The sequence below is a fragment of the Oncorhynchus kisutch genome, linkage group LG13, assembly GCF_002021735.2.
Source record: "Oncorhynchus kisutch isolate 150728-3 linkage group LG13, Okis_V2, whole genome shotgun sequence".
Lineage (NCBI taxonomy): Eukaryota > Metazoa > Chordata > Actinopteri > Salmoniformes > Salmonidae > Oncorhynchus > Oncorhynchus kisutch.
In genome coordinates, this window is record NC_034186.2 from 58,032,883 (window position 1) to 58,056,796 (window position 23,914).

A 23,914-nucleotide genomic window follows, 5' to 3' on the forward strand; every position below is an offset into this window, starting at 1 on the left:
TGTCCTGATCGCATCTGGTGTGGGTGAACAAATTAAATTTGCGCGCCATGGCGGACGCACGCGCGGTTTGGTCTGCAAGTAATGCTACAGCGCATATGTATTGGCTCTGATTTGACCATTTTACACTTACTATAGGCCTATACAGTATGTTCGAGAAACACACGTGGATTTTGCATGGGATGAAAACAGCACATTAAATCATTGTTGCCATCACAACAACATCCACATACCTCTCCGATCCTCCCTCTCCATCCCACTGCTGCAATACACTACTCCTCCCATTCACCTCACTCCCCAACCTCTCTTAGCGCTCCCGGTCCCAAAGAGTGATATAGCCTAAATAGGCTGCAGCCTTCCGAAGACCATGTAATTTCGCAGACTCATCCGTGTTCTCCTCGGCGCTCTGGTCGCCTATTCAATAGCAAATTATGTTGAAAAATAGCCTGTTCGTAGGCCTACTGTGGATATTATTTGAAAGTGCCTAGAATGGGATTTTTCGCTTTTTATTTGTAAAACTCTGTGCCACGTTTTACTCGCCGCAGCAGATCTCTTAAACGCACGGACTTGCCTGGGAGGCAACAGTCGTCCGAAAACCTTGGAGTAGACGCAATGGAGAATATAATCTAAAGAGGAACACATGGGGAAAGAAAATAAGGAATAGGAGGGCACCGTACATAACGACAGATATTGCTCATAAACGCAGCGTATCTTTTTATAATGTGAAGTGGCCAGAATCAGAGAAAGGCACGAATTTTATTCGGTTTTTAATGAGACATTTTGATTAATTAATTTTGTGCTTTGTATAGTCATATCCAATAATATACCGGAATGTAGCTTTGCAGGGTATGTATATGACCACTGCTATAATAACAAATGGTAAAACGTTAGATAGGTCAATAAGGCCTATTGTAAAGTTATTTCTACATGCCTTCTTGGCCACAATCACCCTCAATTGTTGTGTATGGAATGACCTGTTATCCTGACCAAAAGGGATTAGTGTTACCATGCAGGAGTGTATTGGTATGAACAAGAACAAACATGTAAGCACTAAGAAGGCCTACTGTAAGTCCTCTGGATAAGCGCATCTGCTAAATGACAAAAATGTCATGTAAAAACCTCAATTATCATAAGTGTTGTGGAATGATGTTTATTTTTGCAAATATAACACTTTCTTATGTTGAATGGTGCATTGCATCTCTCAAACTCATTGCACAATTATCTGTCTTCCGTGAAATGCACAAATTCTATCAGACACACTAATGTTGTCTTCTAAATTTCTGAGCCTAAACTCAACATTTCTTCCCGAACAATCTCATCAGAAAGAATCATTGATCTTATCAGCTGCTAGTCTATTCACCACATGTTGCTTTTTTTTCTGTGCACACCCAGTCACATTGCCAACCAACGCGTCCAGATTAGAAATAGTTGAACAAAAGCTTTAAACGAGCAGCCAGGGTTACTGAAACCGAAGGCGCAGGGCATTATTTCTTCATCATTAGTTACTGAATACGGTTGTGTGGAGACTGTGAATTCTGTAGACTATCAGCTGGACAGGCACCAGTCTGATTTAGAACAGAGGCCGGTGAGGTAAGGAGGAGGCTGCTTATTCCTGACGCTGAAGGGGCACTGACAAGGACTCAGCCTAGAGCTGACATCTACCTCACCTGGCCACTCGCCCCCCCCCCCCCCACACACAGGGACACCCCGTAGGCCGAGCACCAGCTGAAGAGGAGGACGTAAAATGTACTCTGACTGTGAGCTGCGTCTCACCAGAAGAGGTCCTGCCTCAGATCTCCTCCCCCAGACTGGTTGAGACGCTCCAGTTGTGTTTTGATACTTTCTCTTGAGTTTTTCTTTTACTCATCCTCACTGGAGTGAGAGAGTGAAGACATTTTGAAAACCCAGAGGTTTTTGCTGTGGGAGCACCTTTACTTGGAGTAGCTGCTAATAGACTGAGACCTCCAGTCTTTCTTTGTCTTTCCCTGTCTGTGGTGTTTGTGGTGTGTGTGTGAGTGCTTGTCGGTTGGCATCGGTGAGAGCCGTCTCCCTTCCCTCCATCAGGATGTTTGCAGTTCAGCTGCTGCTGGTCCCGCTGGCGCTGTGGGCTCTGCAAGGTGAGTGGGCATTGGGTGGTTGTCACAGCCACAGTCCAGTCTTCACTCTTTGTCTGCTCTTAAAGGGGCCAATAAGCATAGGGGCCCATTACTGTGTGCATGATCAGCTTTTGAGAGGAGAAGGGTGTGTGAATCTTTTGTTGGTTTAGCCTTAGTTACAGGGACTCGGACTGCTGTTGTTACACTGATTGTTAAATAATAGATATACAGTATATTGAATGTCCTGTGCACTGTTTAACCAAGCTTTCCTTCCCATTAACTGCAAATGAATAAGACCAGTGTGTACTTCTGTGTGTGCGTGTGTGCATGCGTGTGTGCGTGGGTGGGAGTGTTCCCTCATTTTGCCGGATTGCTCACTAAAAGCCTAAACCAGCTGCTCTTGTTTTCAGAGCGAATAACGAGATGAGATGAGGCCATGCGTTGGAGTTAAAATTGAGGACTCAGTAGCGGCAGCATGGAACAGTCTAGCACAGTGTAGATTATTACCTGTACTCATTGTTGCTTAATCGGTCACACAAGCCCACTGTGTCTACCCACCTAGCATCATGGAAAATAGAATGGACTGTGCTGTGAGGTGTACTTCACTATGGTTTGCATACATCAAATATATTACAGTATGCACAAATGCACATAATGCACATAATGCACTCTGAATCCATATTACATGTACAGTGCTGTGAAAAAGTATTTCCCCCCTTTCAAATGTTCTCTCCTTTTGCATATTTTTGATACTGAATGCTATCAGATCTTCAACCTAACCTAATATTAGATAAAGGATAAAGCGAACCTGAGTGAACAAATAACACAACAATGACATATTTCATTTATTTCATAAACAAAGTTATGCAACACCCAATGCCCCTGTTTGAAAAAGTATTTGCCCCCTTACACTCAATAATAACTGGTTGTGCCACCTTTAGATGCAATGACATCAATCCAATGCTTCCTATAGTTGAAGCTGAAGCACAGCTGGGTCATGTACGTGATGAGTCCCGTACTGCAGTCCACAATAAGAACCTCATACCAACGGTCAAGCATGGTGGTGGTAGTTTGATGGTTAGCAGATGTTAATGTGAGTGTAGCGAAATGCTTGTGCTTCTAGTTCCAACAGGGCAGTAATATCTAATCTAACAATTCCCGACAACTACCTAATACACACAAATCTAACAAGTAATCTAACAATTCCCCAACAACTACCTAATACACACAAATCTAAAGGGATGAAGGAGAATATGTACATATAAATATATGGATGAGCGATGGCCGAGCGGCATAGGTAAGGTGCAGTAGATGGTATAAAATACAGTATATACGTGATATGAGTAATGTAAGATATGAAAACATTATTAAAATGGCATTGTTTAAAGTGACTAGTGATCCATTTATTAAAGTGTCCAGTGATTGGGTCTCAATACAGTATATACATGTGATAGGAGTAATGTAAGATATGTAGACATTATTAAAGTGCCATTATTTAGAGTGGCATTGTTTAAAGTGACTCGTGAACCATTTATTAAAGTGTCCAGTGATCGTGTCTCAATGTAGGCAGCAGCCTCTCTGAGTTAGTGATTGCTGTTTAGCAGTCTGATGGCCTTGGGATAGAAGCTGTTTCTCAATCTCTTAATGAATTCTGCTCTGTATCAGAGAATTCTACAGGAGAATGTCACACCATCCACCCGTGAGCTGAAGCTGAAGTGCAGATGGGTCATGCAGCAAGACAATGATCCACAACACACAATCAGGTCTACATGAAAATGGTTCAAAAGCAACACATTTTAAGTTTTGGGATGGCCTGGTCAAAGTCCAGACCTAATCCCAATTGAGATGTTGTGGCAGTACTTGAAACGAGCAGTTCATACTTGAAAACCTACACATGTCGCTGAGTTATAGCAGCTCTCCGTGCAAGAGTGTGTCAAAATTCCTCCACAGCGATGTGAGAGACTGATCAACAACTACAGGAAGCATTTGGTTGCAGTCATTGCAGCTAAGGGTTGTCACGACCAGTTATCAAGCGTTAGGGGGCAATTACTTGTTCACAAAGGGGAATTGGGTGTTGCATAAGTTTGTTCATTAAATAAATGGAATAATTATATATTTTTTGTTGTTATTTGTGAAGTCAGGTTCCCTTTATCTAATATTAGGTTTTGGTTGAAGATCTGATAACATTCCGTATTAAAAATATGAAAAAAATAGAGAGAATCAGAAAGGGGGCAAATACATTTTCACAGCACTGTAGTAGCCTTTACAACCTCATTAGGCAATGCAGGAGGCAAGGTATAGAAAAATGCTCTTGGAGAATAAGGTCCTGGTTTACAATGCAAATGCCCCAATTGGTAATTTGGAGAATGTCCCCTATGGTGCAATTCATACACACCTGTACCTGTGTAGAACTGTGGAACAGAGTCATCCATCTCTCCCCAATAAAATATGTTATAAATAGGGCAAACTGGCCAAACTGACCCCCTATGTCATGTTTCCCCAACTGGTTCATTGTTGGACATAAACGACCATAAAATCCCAGGAAATCAGCTCCAAGTGATGTTAATTTTGGAAATCTGTTCCCAAGTGTTCCCACGCATAATAGAGACACATGTGATTGTATAAAAATGTAAGTATGGTTTGAAATGATTATGTTTTAGTCAAATATTATACACTGTATATACAAAAGTATGTGGACATCCCTTCACCTTTGTGTATTCTTTGTGTATTTGGCTATTTCAGCTACACCCGTTGCTGACAGGTGTATAAAATCGAGTACACCGACCATGCAATCTCCATAGACAAACATTGTCAGTAGAATGGCCTTACTGATGAGCTCTGTGACTTTCAGTGTGGCACCGTCATAGGATGCCACCTTTCCAAAAAGTCAGTTAATCAAATGTGTGCCCTGCTAGAGCTGCCCCGGTCAACTGTAAGTGCTGTTATTGTGAAGTGGAAATGTCTAGGAGCAACAATGGCTCAGCTGTGAAGTGGTAGGCCACACAAGCTCACAGAACAGGCCTGCCGAGTGCTGAAGTGTTTTATTTCACATTTATTTAACCAGGTAGGCCAGTTGAGAACAAGTTCTCATTTACAACTGCGACCTGGCCAAGATAAAGCAGAGCAGTGCTGGGAGGAGGTGGGCAGCTGGGAGGAGGTGCTCTTATTCTCCATGAACTTTACTGTGTCCCAAAACTTTTTGGAACTACAGGATGCAAATTTCTGTTTGAAAAAACTAGCCTTAGCTTTCCTAACTGACTGAGTATATTGGTTCCTGACTTCCCTGAAAAGTTGCATATCACGGGGGCTATTCGATGCTATTGCAGAACGCCACAGGATGTTTTTGTGCTGGTCAAGGGCTGTCAAGTCTGGGGTGAACCAAGGGCTATATCTGTTCTTAGTTCTACATTTTTTGAATGGGGCATGCTTATTTAAGATGGTGAATACAATAAAGGAAGCATTTCCTTAAATGGGGGATTTAGGGAGAGCTTATCCCCCCCAGCCATCCTCTGTCCCCCTCTAACCCTGCCCCTGTAAACGAAACAACAGCTACCACCACTCGTTGTCCCAAATGTAGGACACACAGTGTGCCCACCATGTCCCCATCTAAACCTGCCCCCGTTAGCAGTACCGCGGCCCTCACGCTACCATCTGTAGGACACACAGTTTACCCTCGCTGGCAGAACTACAGCCAAATCTCCTAAAATGATGTCAGTGCATCAAAAGAATGGATGGATGGAGAGAATGGAGAGTTTCTGCACAAAGAGAGCTGCAGAGTGATGGAGGACAATGAGACCATGCTAACAAAAAACGTTTTTGAGAAAAAGGTAGAGGGAGAAAGAGCGAGAGAGAGAGAGAGAGAGAGAGAGAGAGAGAGAGAGAGAGAGAGAGAGAGAGGTTGGGGTGGAGGTATGAGCGTTATGCAACAGCACTTCTGCAACGGGTAAATAAAGCAGCCTGTCTGTCTGCTGGACCGGCCGGGCCAAGTGAGGGCAGCCCAAAGAGAGACAGGGTCTGGCGTGCTGTGCACATCTGTACCCATTCAGGGAGAGGAAACGAGAGAGGACAGACAATGGGTGATGATAAGGACAGACAGAATCTTCAAAGAAGCCTGGTCTTCAAATACAGTAGATGAGAGTGAGACAGGTAGATAAGAGTGAGACAGGTAGATGAGAGTTGGACAAGCAGATGATTGAGACAAGTAGATGGTGAGACAAGAAGACCAAAATGGGCCGATCTCAGTTTTTCCCCGATATGACTAAACTGCATACTACCTGCCTCGCTTGTGTTTGCTGTTGACAAGAGTGTAAAACATAAAGACATATCAAAACTAAAGATTGGCAGCCTTGAGGAATCCTCGCTGTTAGAGTGACCATCCTCGCTGTTAGAGTGACCAGCACAGGCCCATAGACCCATAGCCTGTCAAATGGATGAGCAGGAATTGCTAGAGTACGAGGTCAATGTTAATGCCATACTGGAAGTGGCAAGTCTTCTTCATATCTTCAATTAAGATTACCATAATTTCTTCACTTGCCCATTTCAAATAGCCCTCCCAAAGGCTTTCCTGATTGATGGGCTCAAGTTGTGTGTGCTAGCATCTTGGGCATGATGACTGTAAATGGAAATGCAGCAGCCATCATTCAAATCCTTGCAGTTGTGGATCTGGTTCAAGCTTCTCCTATGTGTTCAGAATAGCCTCAAAATGAAATATATTATTCAAATCTGTAAATTTGATGGAAGGTGTAATCTATCCGTTTAATCTAATCCACTAATCTGGACCATGACCACATGTTCTAATTGCACGCACACACACACACACACACACACACACACACACACACACACACACACACACACACACACACACACACACACACACACACACACACACACACACACACAGTGAATGGAGTGTTTTTATAAGCTCTTTGCACGTTCTTAAGTATGTTTTACTTGACTGTAGCTACTATAATGGCAGAAAGTTTGTACCTGTTATGTACTCACTGATAAAACAGTACTCTAAAAAACATTAAAGAAGTGTTCCATTAAATGTAAAAAAAAGTATGCATAGCCTTTATTTTTGGATTGAACTAAAATATTTGTTTCGATCTAATTACAACAATCGACGAGACAAGAGAAACAACCCAAGACAAACACATGCCCAAGGTCACCTGCAGTGGTAGCCATACATTTGATAGATAAACTGACTGTTGGTCATAGATCCTCTACTCTCGCTTGGCGCTCCGTTCCTAGTCAGTCTAGACAGGCAGGCACCACTGATGCGGGGTCCTCCGTAAGAGGGGACATGGCGGCGTCTCTCTCTCCCTCCCTCTTTCCCTCTCTCTCTCTGGGTCTGCCCATGAGTCAAAGCAGTTCAGCCTCAGGTTGAAGCTGTTCACACACACAAACAGCCAGCGTATTGGGCCTGGAGACAGGGAGACCAATGAGGAGGGAGGATAGTGCTCCAAAGTGATTTCCTGATGTGTGTGTGTGTGTGTGTGTGTTCGCTCTCTTTCCCCAAACTGATAGAAGTCCCCAGACCACACTTCAATGTACAGTACTATGGACACAACTCCTTCCCTGGAGATTCTAATTCAAATATAGAAAAGTCGTAGGGGGTGTCAATAGGCCATTTTCAACACAGATCCAAGAATTCTTGCATCCTCAAATGCGACGCTGGTCTAGATGTGTCCATTCCTCTGAGAAAATGAATGTGACAAACAGTACATTACACGTATTTGTTACTATGGAAAGTTTCTTTCTTGGTTAGTGTCCAGGGACATGCCGTGGATGTTTGCTATTTCCCCAGGTCGAGGGTGTGTGTGTGCATCTCCACTGTGAATGGGTGGTAACCTTGTCATGGAAACTGACTCTCTCTCTCTTAATCTCTCTCTCTCTCTCTCTCTCTCTCTCTCTCTCTCTCTCTCTCTCTCTCTCTCTCTCTCTCTCTCTTTCCTTCGCTCTATAGATTCCTCTTTCATTCTCTCTATTTCTCTCTGTCCCTCCTTCACTCTACTGTAGATCAGTCTCTTTTATACTTTCTCTCTGCTTTTTCCCTCTATCTATCTCCTCTCTGGCTCAGAGAATGACCATCCATCCATCCTCTTGCAATCCCTTCTGTTCCTAACAGTTGTCTTACCAACATCAGTCTGTAGGGACTGACTGATAGACAGCCTTTTCAGGGACTGAACTACAACTCACCATTTTGTATTGTTGCATTCAGACTGAGGGCATTCAGTAAATTGATATCAAAGGCTAATCCCCCACACTGCCTCCTCTCCTAATCTAATCTGCAGTTTCTGGAATATTAGTTGCATAAGGCGAATCTCTGCCCAACCGTCAACAGATTACGCAACGGATTTGGATATTGTGCTCTGTGTCTGTCACATTACCGGAAATGAGTTTGCAGAAGGTTGATGATAGGTCGCTGAGTCTGCACTTTGTTTGGATGAGTCTACACACTCTGCATGTTCTGTTCCTCTCGCTGTCTCTGCTATGAACAGCCGGCAGCAGCATCCACTCCTCCCCACTGTGCCTCTCTCCTCTCCTCTCTTCACTCCTCTTCAAACAACGGCCTGCTACTGTTTGTGTACTCTATAATTACACTGCACTGTGTCAGTTTTCACCACTCTCCCTCTCTCTCTCCTTCCTCTGCTGTCTTGCAGCAATGGTGCATCAGCATTATCTCCTGTCTTGCGACCTCCCCCAACCCCCTTCCAACTCTCTCATTTGCTGGATGATATGGTGGTAGTGTGAAATGTGACAGTGTTGTGTCCTCATGTCTGTGTTCCTCCCGGGTCTTTTCCTTTCTGAGCAGTCAAAACCAGCCATCTCTGTCCCCTTTCTCCACGTCTCTCTGCATGGGCTGTCTCCCGATCCCCCCCCCCACACCCCCCATGTGGAAGTAGCTGATGTGATGAAACTGTTGTGATGTTAACTTTCTCTCCTCCTCCCCCTCTCTCTGCAGTGAATCAGCAAGCATTACGCCTGTCCCCTCCTCTACCTCTCCTGGAAACGGCTGTGTTAACTCTCTCTCTCTTTCCTCCCTTCCTCTGTTTCTTCCTTTTTCTCTGCAGTATTCTCTCTCTCTCTCTGTCTTCATCTGTATAAGTATTCAGTGTTGCAATATTTCTATCAGAGAGTTCTCACATTGGTGCATATCAGGTAGTATATTATGAATGGTGACTATGAAATTCAACCAAACTATGTATTGGTTTATTTTCAAGTCACTTTCCATCTGACCACCTGTGCAATGTGTATCCTGTCCCCTTCATCTCATTACGGTTGAACAAAAAAGCATCGCCAGAGGTCAAAGCTGAAAATAGCACGAGATCATTGGTTGAGAGCGATGCAGGTTCAGATGACTTTGTGGAAACCGCAGGGTGCAGTGTGAGAAAGAAACACTTGCAGTTACAGGTGTGTTGCTCTCGGCCGATGTACAGTATGTGACATTATGGCATATATAGACTTATGCGTCTATATATGCAAATAGCTTACTTATATATACCTCGCAGTCAGGCTGCAAGGAGACTAGCGTCGCTCACTGCAATCTGTTTATTTCCCCTCAATTTCTACATCCAGGTCACTCAATCGACTCAATGAATCTGAAAAAAACAACACAACTGACCAAAACGACAACCAAACGTATATCGAAATTATGAGTGGAAATAAAAAAAGAAAATAATTTATGCTCTGATATTGAAAAAAAGACAAGCATGCTATGAGCGATAGGAGCAAGCACGCAAAACAAAAACTCGGAATTATATCATGTCCATATCATTGTCATATTATCTGCCAATTCAATTGATAAGCATTAGGAGACAGTTTGCCTGCAATGTATTGAGACAATATCACTAGTGCGTTGGCCTTGTGTCAGCCTGTTCTCAAGCCATCGATCAATGAACAAGGGTCAACACTATGGCTCTCAGGCCTACTTCAGATTTACTCGTACACTACACTCCATTTTTTGTGAACGTGGTTATATTGACCAACCGTTTATAGTGATCAAATTATCGTGCTGCACGGATGTGAGGTGTGCACTCCCACTGGGCACAGACGTCAATTCAACGTCTATTCCACGTTGGGTCAACATCATTTCATTGAAATGACGTGGAAACAACGTTGATTCACCCAGTGGGCTGTAAAGACAAATATCCATGGCTAGCACCAAATATCCATGGCCAACTGTATGTTTGTTGTACTTTATCTCTCCTCAGCGTCTCTATGCCATGGAGCGTGTGTGGAGGTGGACTCTGACACTGACGCAGTGGTCAATGAAGGCTTTAAGCTGGGCTGTATCTCCTGTAAGATGAGGGGCGAGGTGCCCGCCGAGGCCACTGTTGAATGGTCCTTCATGCCCAAAGGGGAGAGCGAGTTCACAAAAGTGAGTAGACACGGCTCCTCCTCGCAAAATGTGCACCTGTTCACTTTCCTTCACTGATTTGATAGGAAATGACTGGTAGAAGAAATATGGTACTCCCACTAGCCCATGACTGCACCAATCCAGTGATTTTAGATCTGTGGGAAGTAGTGAATGAGTGCACACTTCAGGAGAAAATAGATATTGTTGAGACACACCTTAGATTCTCCACACTTTGCCTAACTAACTATAGCTGGTTGACCTAACTAACTATAGCTTGACTAGTCATGATGTATTGCTTGACCTAACTAACTATAGCTTGACTAGTCATGATGTATTGCTTGACCTAACTAACTATAGCTTGACTAGTCATGATGTATTGCTTGACCTAACTAACTATAGCTTGACTAGTCATGATGTATTGCTTGACCTAACTAACTATAGCTAGGCTACTCATGATGTATTGCTTGACCTAGCTAACTATAGCTAGGCTACTCATGATGTATTGCTTGACCTAGCTAACTATAGCTAGGCTACTCATGATGTATTGCTTGACCTAGCTATCTATAGCTAGGCTACTCATGATGTATTGCTTGACCTAGCTATCTATAGCTAGGCTACTCATGATGTATTGCTTGTTTGTTTGTTGCTTTTGAAGCGCTTAGATTTTTATGAAAACCTCTATAGAAATGTAATACATTATTTTTATCATTCAACTTTGCACTTGCGCACTCACCGACATGGATTTTAAAGGATTAGATTGGTGTTAACATTGGCTAGAGGGAGTTTCCACCACTGTTATATCCAGGACAGGGAGTGTGCAAGTGCACAATAAGTGATCCCTCCCAGCAGAGTTTAAAAAGTGTCCCCATTCATTCTGTGGGGATCGACCCCATGAGGGGTCAATGAGGTAGCCAAGCAGGTTGACTTGTCTGTTGTATCAGCAACAAAGACAGGTCTTTTAGTTTCAATTTGGATTGTGAAACGAGGTGTCATAAGCAATTCATGAATGGGAGAGCCCCACTGAACACAATGACTACCAAGTCATCACATCAATGGGTGCTGTACAATGGAGATAGATCATTTTAACTTATTCAGTAAAGACAAAACAGTAAGTAAGACAAAACACATCAATCAAAACAAGCATGTATACATTTAGTAGGCAATTTCTATGTCAGCAGAACAGGTAGTCTTTTCTCCAGTGAAATGGGCGCTATCATGTATCATGAAAGAGCATCACTGCCATGTAAATCATGCAATGCTGTCAATAAGAGATTGTCTTAAATATGCACACTGGTCTAAAACGGATTCACCCCTTAACATCCAAACTTTTGTTTCACAGTTTCCAAATATTGTAGTGTCAAACCAGGCAACTGGCTGGGGCCACTCCCAGCAGGAGCCCTTGTTGAGGCTGTATTAGTCAGAGCCTGCCTGCACCACTTCCTGATGGGATCTCTCTCCTCATGTATGCGTTTATGTGCTGGAGCGATTTAACGGCTAATGGCCGCCCTGTATTGATGTTGGAACACACTCCTTCCTTGTAGGGAAACGTGTGTATGTTTACATCTGACACAGAGGAAAACTAAAACCATCTCTTATTGATAGCAATAATTGTTATACACATGCATGATGTTATAGACATGTATGCTGTATCAGGAAAAACACTGCAAATTATACTTAAATTGATGTAAAAGTACTTGGAAGTTTTTTTTACTCCATTCATTTTCCCTAACACCCAAATGTACTTGTTACATTTTGAATGCTTAGCAGGACAGGAAAATGGTCCAATTCACACACAATTATCAAGAGAACATTCCTGGGCATCCCTAATGCCTCTGATCTGGTGGACTCACGAAACACATTGCTTAATATAAGGAATTAGAAATTATTTATATTTATAGCAATTACATTGACTTTTGATAAAGTATATTTAAAAGCAAATACTTTTAGACTTTCACTCAAGTAGGATTTTAATGGGTAACTTTCACTTGAGGTATTGTCTCTTAATGTATCTTTACTTTTACTCAAGTATGACAATTAATTGGGTACTTTTTCCACCACTGCTTATACTGTAATAACCAAACTGCTTTAGAAATCACTTCACCCTTTTTTGAAATCACTCCATAATCAAATCATAACAGAACCAAAGTGCCTGATTGAGCACTTAGTCAAGAGATATGAGCCCTTGTTGATGCAGAACATTGGTGCTTTGACAAAAGTGCTGCACAGATTTCATCCAGTAATGTAAAAATTATAATATCCTAATATGATCTGCCCAGGATGAGTGTGTTGGCTCACCAAACTCATATAAATCAAATCCTAGCCTAGAATAAAAACTAAGTAATCTTGTCCAAGCCAGAATAGCAGGATCCTATCTCCTGTTTCTGTAGCTCACGTGAGGCAGCTCGATGTACAAGTACACCCCTGGACAGGATGCTAGTCTATTGCAAGGCCTTTCCCCAATACATCTCCTTAATGCTTTAACAGTCTTTGGTATGAGACAACCAAGGTTAAAACGGCCTACCTTCCAATCTCAGGGCATACGCTCTAACAACAAGGCCAATCCTAACTGATATGCTCCAGTTAACAGCATATTAGTTTGGATTGCAAGCTCGTATTTCTCACTTTCCCCCATTGTGTTTTCCTATAGATCTACAGCTACGAGGACCTAATGAGCGACATTCCGGACGAGCGCTTCTACGAGCGTCTGGACTGGAACGGCAGCAAGAAGACCAAGGACCTGCAGGACGGCTCCATCTACATCCTGAACGTGACGTGGAACGACACGGGCACCTACCGCTGCATCTTCAACCGCACCCTCACCTTCACCTCCTACGAGTTCCACACCAACGCCACCAAGATTGTCCAGCTCAATGTGGTGCCAAGACGTAAGGCTTTGGCTTTAGGGTTCACAGGGTTAAGCTTAGGTCTAGACACAAACGAACACATGCAAACGAACACACACACACACACACAAACAGTATAGTAGACACACACCCTCCTCTTGGGATAGGGGAGAGGGAGAGAGGAGGGGAGGGGAGGGGAGGGTGGAAGAGAGGGAAATAGTACACTAAGATCACCCTCGTGAAAGTAGTGCCATGACATAGGCTTACTTACACCCTGCATGGGGAGGGGGAAGAGATGGAGGGGAGAGAGGGTGCTGGGGAAGGGGGTGGGTGGGGTAGAGGGAGGGAGGGAGGGAAGGAAGGAAGGTTAGAAGAGAGGATGAGAGAGGACAAACACTCGATGTCCATGCCTGAATTGACAAAAATTGCAGTATTGTCAGAGCGGATGATGGGTTATGCATGGGTTATATGATTTTGATTTAGGGTCAGGGTTCGATAGCCCATGGTAGATTGGACCATGTTTCAAAATGGAAGCATTGATATCAAAATCAAGGACATATGACAGAGGGACGAACAGGAAACAGTCATACAGCTCATTATCTATACAGCTGTTGATGGATGGTTAGTAGTAGTAGCCCTGTCACAGAAGCGGTCACAGCTGTCATTAACGCTCATATCTCCCAATCCAAAGGCTCAGCCACAGCCACGCCAATGATTGTCCAACACATCACTATCAATGACAGCTGGCCATTAAGTAGATACTGTATCAAGAAAGACATACAGTAGACATGTACATACAGAGACAGAGACAGAGCCTTCAGAATGTTTTCACACCCTTTGAATTTTTCCAAATGTTTTTGTCACTGGCCTACACACAATACCCCATAATGCGAAAATGGAATCATGTTTTTGTCACTGGCCTACACACAATACCCCATAATGTGAAAATGGATTCATGTTTTTGTCACTGGCCTACACACAATACCCCATAATGTGAAAATGGATTCATGTTTTTGTCACTGGCCTACACACAATACCCCATAATGTGAAAATGGAATCATGTTTTAAAAAATGTCTACAAATGAAATAAACATTAAAGCTGAAATGTATTGAGTCAACAAGTATTCAACCCCTTTTCTATGGCAAAAGCCTAAATAAGTTCAGTGAATATTTGCTTAACATGTCACATAATACGTTTCATGGACTCACTCTGTGTGCAACAATAGTGTTTAGCATGATTTTTTAATAACTACCACATCTCTGTACCACACACATACAGATAATTGTAAGGTCCCTCGGTCAAGCAGTGAATTTCACACACAGATTCAACCACGAAGACTAGGGTGGTTTTCCAATGACTCGCAAAGAAGGGCACCTATTAAACTAAAAAAAGCAGACCTTGAATATCCCTTTGAGCATGGTGAAGCTATTAATTACACCTTGGATGGTGTATCAATGCACCCAGTCACTACACAGATACAGGTGTCCTTAATAACATCGTTTCCAGAGAGGAAGGAACCCACTCAGGGATTTCACCATGAGGCCAATGGTGACTTTAAAACAGTTAGTTGAAGGCGGTGATAGGAGAAAACTGAGAATGGATCAACAACATTGTAGTTACTCCACAATACTAACCTAAATGTCAGAGTGAAAAGAAGGAAGCCTGTGCAGAATAAAAAATATTCCAAAACATGCATCCTGTTTGCAACAAGGCACTAAAGTAAAACTGCAAAAAAAAGTGTGGCAAAGGAATGAACTCAATGTACTGAATAAAGTGTTATGTTTGGGGCAAATCCAACACAACACATCACTGAGTACCAGTCTTCATATTTTCAAGCATGGTGGTGGCTGCATCATGTTATGGGTATGATTATTCTCGGCAAGGACTAGGATTTTTTTTAGGATAAACAGAAACGTAATAGAGCTCAGCACAGGCAAAATCCTGGAGGAAACCCTGGTTCAATCTGCTTTCCAACAGAATTCCCTTTTCAGCAATAACATAAAACACAAGGCCAAATATAATTGCTTACCAAGACGTCATTGAATATTCCTGTGTGGCTTAGTTTCATTTTTTACTTAAATCGGCTTTAAAATCTATGGCAAGACTTGAAAATGGCTGTCTAGCAATGCTCAACAACCAACTTGACAGAGCATGAAAAATTTGAACAATAATGGGAAATTGTAGAATCCAGGTGTGCAAAGCTTTTAGAGACTTACCCAGAAAGACTGTAATGTAGCTGTAATGAGGTGATTCTAACATGATTCTAAAGGTGATTCTAACGTGTATTAGAATCTGTATTTCATTTTCAATAAATTTACTAACATTTCTAAAAACAAGATTTCACTTTGTCATTATGGTGTATTGTGTCGACGGGCAATACATTTGTTTTTATCCCATTTTGAATTCAGGCTAGGGGTATGAAAACTTTCTGAAGCACTGTACATACATACATACATACATACATACATACATACATACATACATACATACATACATACATACATACACTACCATTCAAAAGTTTGGGGTCACTTCTTGTTTCCCATGAAAACAGACATGAAATGATTTGCAAATTGAATAGGAAATATAGTCAAGACGTTGACAAGGTTATAAATAATGTTTTTAAAATGAAATAATAATTGTGTACTTAAAACTTCTCTTTCGTCAAAGAATCCTCCATTTGCAGCAATTACAGCCTTGCAGACCTTTGGCATTCTAGTTGTCAATTTGTTGAGGTAATCTGAAGAGATTTCACCCCATGCTTCCTGAAGCACCTACCACAAGTTGGATTGGCTTGATGGGCACTTCTTACGTACCATACGGTCATGCTGCTCCCACAACAGCTCAATAGGGTTGAGATCTGATGACTGTGCTGGCCACTCCAATACAGACAGAATACCAGCTGACTGCTTCTTCCCTAAATAGTTCTTGCATAGTTGGAGCTGTGCTTTGGGTCACCTCTTCAAGATCCCTTTTACCCTGTACAAATTGCTCACTTTACCACCACCAAAGCAACCCCAGACCATCATATTGCCTGCTCTTTCTCAAACTAGACACTCTAATGTACTTGTCCTCTTGCTCAGTTGTGCACCGGGGCCTCCCACTCCTCTTTCTATTCTGGTTAGGGCCAGTTTGCAGTTTGCTGTTCTGTGAAGGAAGTAGTACACAAGATTTTCAGTTTCTTGTCATAGACTGACGAGTTTCAGAAGAAAGGTCTTTGTTTTTGACCATTTTGAGCCTGTAATCGAACCCACAAATGCTGATGCTCCAGATAATCAACTAGTCTAAAGGCCAGTTTTATTGCTTCTTTAATTCAGCACAACAGTTTTCAGCTCTGCTAACATAATTGCAAAAGGTTTTTCTAATCATCAATTAGCCTTTTAAAATTATAAACTTGGATTAGCTAACACAACGTGCCATTGGAACACAGGAGTGATGGTTGCTGATAATGGGCCTCTGTACGCCTATGTAGATATTCCATAAAAAATCAGCCGTTTCCAGCTACAAAAATCGCTGAAGCTGGAGACTTATATTTCTCTTACCAACTTTAAACATCAGCTATCTGAGCAGCTAACCGATCGCTGCAGCTCTACATAGCCCATCTGTAAATAGCCCATCCAATCTACCTACCTCATCCCCATATTGTTTTTATATGCTTTTCTGCTATTTTGCAGACCAGTATTTTCTACTTGCACATCACCATCTGCTCATCGATCACTCCAGTGTTCATTTGCTAAATTGTAATTACTTCGCTACTATGGCCTATTTATTGCCTTACCTACTCACGCCAGTTGCACACACTGTATATAGACTTTCTTTTTTCTATGTGTTATTGACTGTACACTTGATTATTCCATGTGTAACTCTGTGTTGTTGTTGTTGTTTATGTGCTTTACTTTATCTTGGCCAGATCGCAGTTGTTCTCAATTAGCTTACCTTGTTAAATAAAATGTAAATATTTTTACAACATTAGCAATGTCTACTCTGTATTTCTGATCAATTTGATGTTATTTTAATGGACAAAAAAAAATGCTTTTCTTTCAAAAACAAGGACATTTCTAAGTGACCCCAAACTTTGAACGGTAGTGTACATACATACATAGAGACCTACTGTACTGCTTTAATGGACCTGCATTTGGATGAATGATTTTTCTCCTAAAGAGAGGAGAGGTCAACGACTTCCAAGAGCTAAATAGCTTTCATAATCCTAAGTAATCTTTTAAAGGCTTCCACAAAAGGTTGATACAATGTCTCTAGAATGTTGGGTTTGGCAGCAAGCTTAGTCAGCTCACTTGCTACTTGAGGTCATTCCACCAGTTTTAGTTGAGATTAATGTTGACCTTGAAAAACTGGGCCATTTACAGTGAAACACTGAACCCTTGTGGATGTCTGGGGATAATTGTACCATTATGTTTTCCAGGAGGCATCAGACATTCAGAAGCCTGTACATTTTCATTTAAATAGCTTCTAATTAATTAATAATTAATTAAGCCCAAGGCGGACTCTTTCTTAACCCCTCCTCTCATTCTCTAGTGACCAGGGGGATAGCGTCCATCTTGTCTGAGGTGATGATGTATGTCACCATCATTGGGCTGCAGGTATGGCTGGTGGTAGAGATGATTTACTGCTACAGGAAGATATCAGCACAAGGCGAGGAAGCATTGAGAGAGAGCGCGTGAGTAGACACAAACACACAGCTCCAATTCATCGCAGACACCTGCGCACAAGAGCACACACTTTTTCCTCAATCTTCCTCTGAAAATATTATTTTCTTGCCATGTCATTTCCTAGCTAAAACTGCTACTTTCTAACTGCCCCCCTCTCTTATTCCTCACCTTCTCTCTCTCGGTCTCTGTCTCTCAGGGCGGAGTACTTAGCTATAGCTTCGGAGAGTAAAGAGAACTGTGCAATGGTGACAGTGACAGAATAGCACTGGTAGGTTTCCCCTACTAACAATCCATAACTGGACTCTTGGCCGTTGGTTGTCTGTTCTTTCCTTTACTCCTATTCTGTCACTGATGAGAACTCATATCAGCACCCAGAACCAAATCACCTACATTTGAATTTTAAAAAGGGATTGTTCAGGATTTTATAACTTGATATTGGATGGTTTCTTCCCCTAAAATAAATCCAGGAGAAACGTCACCTTTAAGGCAGTCACAAGAGACTAGTGGACTCATGGCATCTCCATGTTTTCTTACACATTGTCTTCATTTCAGGTTAAAGAATGGCTCCAAACGACGAATAGCTCTCGATAGCCCTTCGCCACTTCACCCCTTCTTCCAGACTTCCATCATGACACCATCTCATTACCCCATCCAGGAGGAGCAGCCAAGAGGCTTGTCCAGAGAACAGATGGATGAGAAGTGAAACAGCCAATGAAAAAGGACTTGTGTTGAAAAGCAAATATACAGCACGAGTGTACTATCGAGCAGTACTATAATATCAAGGAGAGTTGTAAATACAGTACGTGTGCTTAATTATGCAATCCAAAATACTCATTGTAATACTGATACATTATAATAAAGTTAGTTCATACATAGCATTGTACATTAAGTAGAGCTGCATGTTTACTGATGCATCATAACTAATGGCATTAATGTTTCTTAAAGGGTCATTGTCAGGATTATAAAAAAGTGTGCTTGTATGAGAGCAATTAGAGGTTAGAACTGCGATCTTGCCCAATGGCTTTAGTAGCCTGTCTTGATCAGACCTTCCATGGCTATTTATGCGCAGGTCCAGACTAGCCTAGCGGTATATTCAAAAACATTCTAAGAAAACTTGAGGTTATGCATTCAGGTGAATGAAATGAGTACCCTGAGGAGTAGTAGCATAACACGGTTGACTAGCTGGGAGTAATGGATTGTACACACCCAGAGCAACTATTTCCGTTTTGACAGCATCGGTCTACCTGTTAAAAAGGTTCATGCTTTATTTGCTAGATTTTCCTTATCATATTTACAACAACCAAGGGCTTGTGATATTAGCTACCATTTTACTGCCGTGGGAAACTACCATAATTTGTCCAGTGTGCCTAGAGCAGGTATGTCTGACTGGTCAAAGACCAATCCCTACGGAGCAGAATACAGTGAGCTGTAATTGAAAGAAATACTGGACATCCCTGTCATTCCTATTCGGCAGTCAATTCTGTATTATACCTCCAGGGGCAGCATAACACTGCCTAATGTGGATTGCAATCTTGCACACATACTTTCTTGTACAATTTCATTGGGATCTGGGTTTAACTACTAAGGGGTCTGGGTTTAACTACTAAGGGGCCTGGGTTTTCTACCTTTGAAGTACGGAAAAGTGAAAGAATAACTGCCACAAAAGTGAAATTTTTTAAATTAATGTTCAAGAGTCGAAATTCCCTTTAAAAGTCCTTGAAGCTGGTTTGGTCAGATTAGAGATTCTAGTCACCTTTCACAGAACTTCTACATTCAATAGCGGAATATATGTTGGGAAAAAAACAACAGGCTTATCATAGGGAATAATCGACTTCTGCTGTAATTTAAAATGTTCACTGAAGAGAGCTGATCCAGTACACACTACTGTGGAAATGTTGCTTGCCAAAACGGTCAGCTTTATACCTTAAATATAATTGTCATGTGAGAATGGAGTAGGCTTTATGTCTGGTTTATTAAATCAAAACAATTTCTACCTTGTCAGATTTCTATATTTGGGGAAATGTTTGTGGGAACTTTTCAGGTCTCTGACAAGACCCTCTTTCACACGCACACAGACAGACAAAGACAGAGAGACAGACAGAGTGTAATAATACAATCTGAAGAGCATAAAGGCAACTGAAGTGTGGGACAGAAATGGCCTGTTGTTCTGGCATGCAGTCACATGTTGTTTGGCTGTCACTGAGCTGTGGCTAACCTCATGATAGAGTACCTGACTGGAAACTGGTGATGCAACATTTCCAGGGAACTGACGGGCTCACTGGAAGTCAGGAGGATCAGATAGCAGATAATGTAGTCTGTTGACCGTGGCGTTGACCATGACCGACTTCAGCGAGTGTCAAACACAAACTTTCCTTATGACCTTTTAAAACCACTCGTATTAAATATTTAATTGACAATTTCAAAATGTACTTTAACATAAGGTACAAGGTGCCTGAGGGTGGCCTTTACAGTTAAGGGCTCTATCCTCTGCACATATACCTTCTCCTCCTCCCCCCCATTCGAGCTTTGACTCGACTGATAGCTACGTTGACGGGAGAAAATGTACTTTCTATACCTGTGATATGTGGTTGTCCCACCTAGCTATCGTAAGATGAATGTACAAACTGCGTCTGCTAAGAGTCAAATGTTTAAATTTTTTTATGTATCCTAGCGACTACCAGCCCTACATTGCAATCCCCTTCTCTCAGTCTCCTCTTAATTTCATACCATCTCTGTTAATAAACAATAAAAACACAGGAGAGTTCAAGTTGTCTCCCTTAAAAAATAAAAAAATATAAAAACCCGACAAGGTTTGAAATTCTCCATGAACTAACTGACGCTCAGTGGGTACAGCATGGCGCTTGCAACGTCGGAGCAGCGGGTTGGATTCCCGGGACCACTCGTAGGGATAACGAATGCACGCATGACTACGTTGCTTTGGGTAAAAGCATGTGCTAAATGCCAGATATTATGCTGATATATTATCTAAGAGGGGAAGCAGAACAGGTGGGAGTCACCCAATAACCGCCCTTAAACATATAGATATAGCAGGTGAATTAATGTCACAGGAAATGATCATAACAGTGTCTTCCTGCTCCTTGGTAATGATGTAGGCCAGTAGTACAAATGTATTTGTAGGTCAATTGACAGTATCGATCTACATGGACTTTGTCTGAAGTCGCTGTCATTGGCAGACATCTAAATCAATTAAATGCTTTGCCTGAACAGGTCAAACCAACAGATCAGCTTGAATTTGGACACGCTGGGAAGTCAGAAAGATGACATAATTACACAGACTGTTTTGAAATACTTTTTTAGTTAAACTTTATGAAAATGGTTGATGACACACGCACACTTTAAAAAAAATAACACTCCGATGAGTTGTTGCATATTTTAGAACTTTTCATTTCTCTCCAGGGCATTGTGTACAATCAAATCTTTTACAGTACATTTGCTCCCCCGACACCCCCACCCCACTTTCCTCCCTGAACCTAATAAATACAGTACATCCTTTGATCACTCACTGTTTGGCCGTGCACAGCAAGGCTCACACACTTACACAGCTGACTTACTCAGTGCACAGGCAAGACACGGAAGGAGTAGGGGGGGGGGGGGGGGGGGGGGGGCAGTACAACGATGGCAGAGAGAGGAAGAGTGAAAAAGACAATAGGAGGGGAGATGAAAGGGAAAATAATTAGGAAAATATGGTTTTTGATGGAGTGAGCGGGAATCAGAGGTTGGGGGAGTGAGCAGAAAATAAAATGAGATGACCCTCCGACAAACAAAAACAAGAAGAAACAAGACAGACTACAAAATAAAGATATAAAATGAAAAGGAACAACATATAAACATCAATAATTTGAACTCACAAAAACAATACTGCAATATTTCCCTTTATCCAGGCCTACACTTCTGGTTGGTCCTTTTTAAGTCCAGCCCAGTTTACACTAGAAAGTCACTAGTTTATTGCATCCCTCTGTTTACCTGGTCTACAAAGTCTGCGTCCCAAAGGGCACATTATTTCCTATGTAGTGCACTACACTATAAAGGGAATGGGGTGCTATTTGGTATGCAGAGCCTGGGTCTACAGAGTACAGTCAGTAACCCTGAAACACTTCAAGTCCAATCCAATAACACAATCAGAAGTTGACCAAGTGCGAAAAAAAAAAGAAGAAAAAAAAAAAGTATCCGACAAAAACAAACTCAATCATACTCATCTTAATAATACCAAATGTAACAGTGACAATGTGACATTGAGGACACTCCTTTCTAATACACATATATCTCCGTCTTCTTGTCCAACTCCAGATCTTCGCTTGCTTGTCTCATTTTGCCCTAAAAACACACTTTAATGATATACTACTTTTTACACATTCAAAAGTAGTATAAAAATCACCAAATATCCTTATTGCTATGACCAGTAAATATAAAAGATTAACTTAATAGCTCTTTCTTGGTCCGCGCTGAAGCATTAACACAGAGCATATAGGGGGAAAAGAAATTACTCGTGTTGAGAGCGGGACAGGACTTTTCGAAATCAAAGTCGTACTAAATAAATACTGGAACGGTCTGGCGCGCACACTCATCATTCGCTCGCTCGCAATTCTTGACAACCCAGTCACCCTCAAAGACAGCTAACGATAAAAACGAGCTAGTAGAGGATTTAGGAGTCTTTTTGGATTATTAACGTCTAAAAATAAAAAATAAAGTATTGTTTGGAAATGATTCTCCAATAGCAGATCAAGTCTAAGATGGAAGCTGCTGATCCCAGATGGAGAGAATGAGAGAGCGAGAGAGAGAATGAGAGAGCGAGAGAGAGAATGAGAGAGCGAGAGAGAGAATGAGAGAGCGAGAGAGAGAATGAGAGAGCGAGAGAGAGAGAATGAGAGAGCGAGAGAGAGAACGAAAAAAAAGTGTTAGAAACAGGAGACTTTCTGTAATCCATCAGAGCTTTCCCCTCCCTCGTCATGTGTCCCTCATTTCCAGAGGCTCAAGGGGGACTTAGCTGAGCGGACCCCTCACACCGAGGCACATAAGTCCCCTAGGCTGGCTTCAGCTGGGAACAGAGCCATAGCTGTTTATCAGGGCTGGGAAAGCTCCCAATTTCCCAAATGTCAGAGTCCATCCATTTTGAAAAGCAAAGTTAAATCTGGGTTGGCCCATTTTGAGAAATGCAGTCGGTCCAAGTCAAGTCAGTCCGTTATGAAATGCGCTGGACCGGAGTCTGTCCATTTGAAACGCAGCAGCAGGGCTGCACATGTTGAAATGCAGTAGATCGTCCGTTTTCTTTTGAAAATGTCTCTTGGATTCTCAGGCAGGGGATATGTTTCAAGGTGAGCAGCGTGGTTGGTTGCATGTGAGGAGCAGATGGTACTATACAAACTGGCCAGCCTTTAGCCCTGACTGTGGGAGATATGGTTGGCTCACCGTGCTATGTTATTGCTGTAGTCCTGAAGACATTCCCAGTCTGTCTGGGCGTGAGAGAAGGTGGGACTTTGCCATTGCAGGTTACTCAGACTGAGGTGTGGGGAGTTATGGGTAGTGTAGTACCCCAAAGGTCACTCACCACCCACCTCATTGCAGGTTGCTCAGACTGAGGCGTGGGACCCCCCCCCACCCCCACATCTCTCCCTGTCTGTTTTGAGTAGAGAAGCAGGAGCGGAGCTTGGGATCGGGTGAGAGAGAGTGTCACTCTCCCTGATTGGCCCAGTTGGACCCTCCCCCTCTGGCCACCTCCACCGTGGTTCTCGCCCCCCGTGGTCCATTCGTACCCACTTGAGGGCTTGAGGTTGGAGGGTGGAGGGAGGGAGGATCAGTGCTCAGTGAGAGACTCTGAAGTGGGGTTCGAGGGGGGATCCTGCTGGACTTCTGGAGTGACGACGCCTCGGTGGAGCTTTTCCAACGACTGTTTCATCTGAGAGAGAGGACAGAGGAGGCTAATGTCATTA

At 42.4% G+C, this 23,914-nt stretch overlaps 2 protein-coding genes across 7 annotated transcripts in view; one reads left to right on the forward strand and one right to left on the reverse strand.

The window, feature by feature from the left end:
* The first annotated feature begins 326 nt into the window (after window positions 1–326).
* On the forward strand, window positions 327–22,124 carry scn1ba (sodium channel, voltage-gated, type I, beta a). 2 transcript variants are annotated; one of them, XM_031786660.1, is made up of 6 exons: window positions 327–2,114; window positions 10,310–10,476; window positions 13,103–13,340; window positions 17,833–17,974; window positions 18,163–18,234; window positions 18,519–22,124. In XM_031786660.1, the coding sequence occupies exons 1-5, from the start codon at window positions 2,063–2,065 to the stop codon at window positions 18,227–18,229; spliced, it is 666 nt and encodes a 221-aa protein (XP_031642520.1). In that variant the 5' UTR covers window positions 327–2,062; the 3' UTR covers window positions 18,230–18,234; window positions 18,519–22,124. The 2 variants fall into 2 exon arrangements, with proteins under 2 accessions (XP_031642520.1, XP_020353061.1); XM_020497472.2 differs by lacking the exon at window positions 18,163–18,234.
* The window catches only part of LOC109902109 (protein Aster-A), a 36,142-nt gene continuing 33,501 nt past the window's right edge, over window positions 21,274–23,914 (reverse strand). For all 5 annotated transcript variants that reach the window (XM_031786656.1, XM_020498193.2, XM_031786659.1 and 2 more), the window contains one exon: window positions 21,274–23,880. In XM_031786656.1, coding sequence (XP_031642516.1) covers window positions 23,779–23,880 — 102 coding nt within the window. In that variant the 3' untranslated portion in view covers window positions 21,274–23,778. The remainder of the gene's footprint in view (window positions 23,881–23,914) is intronic.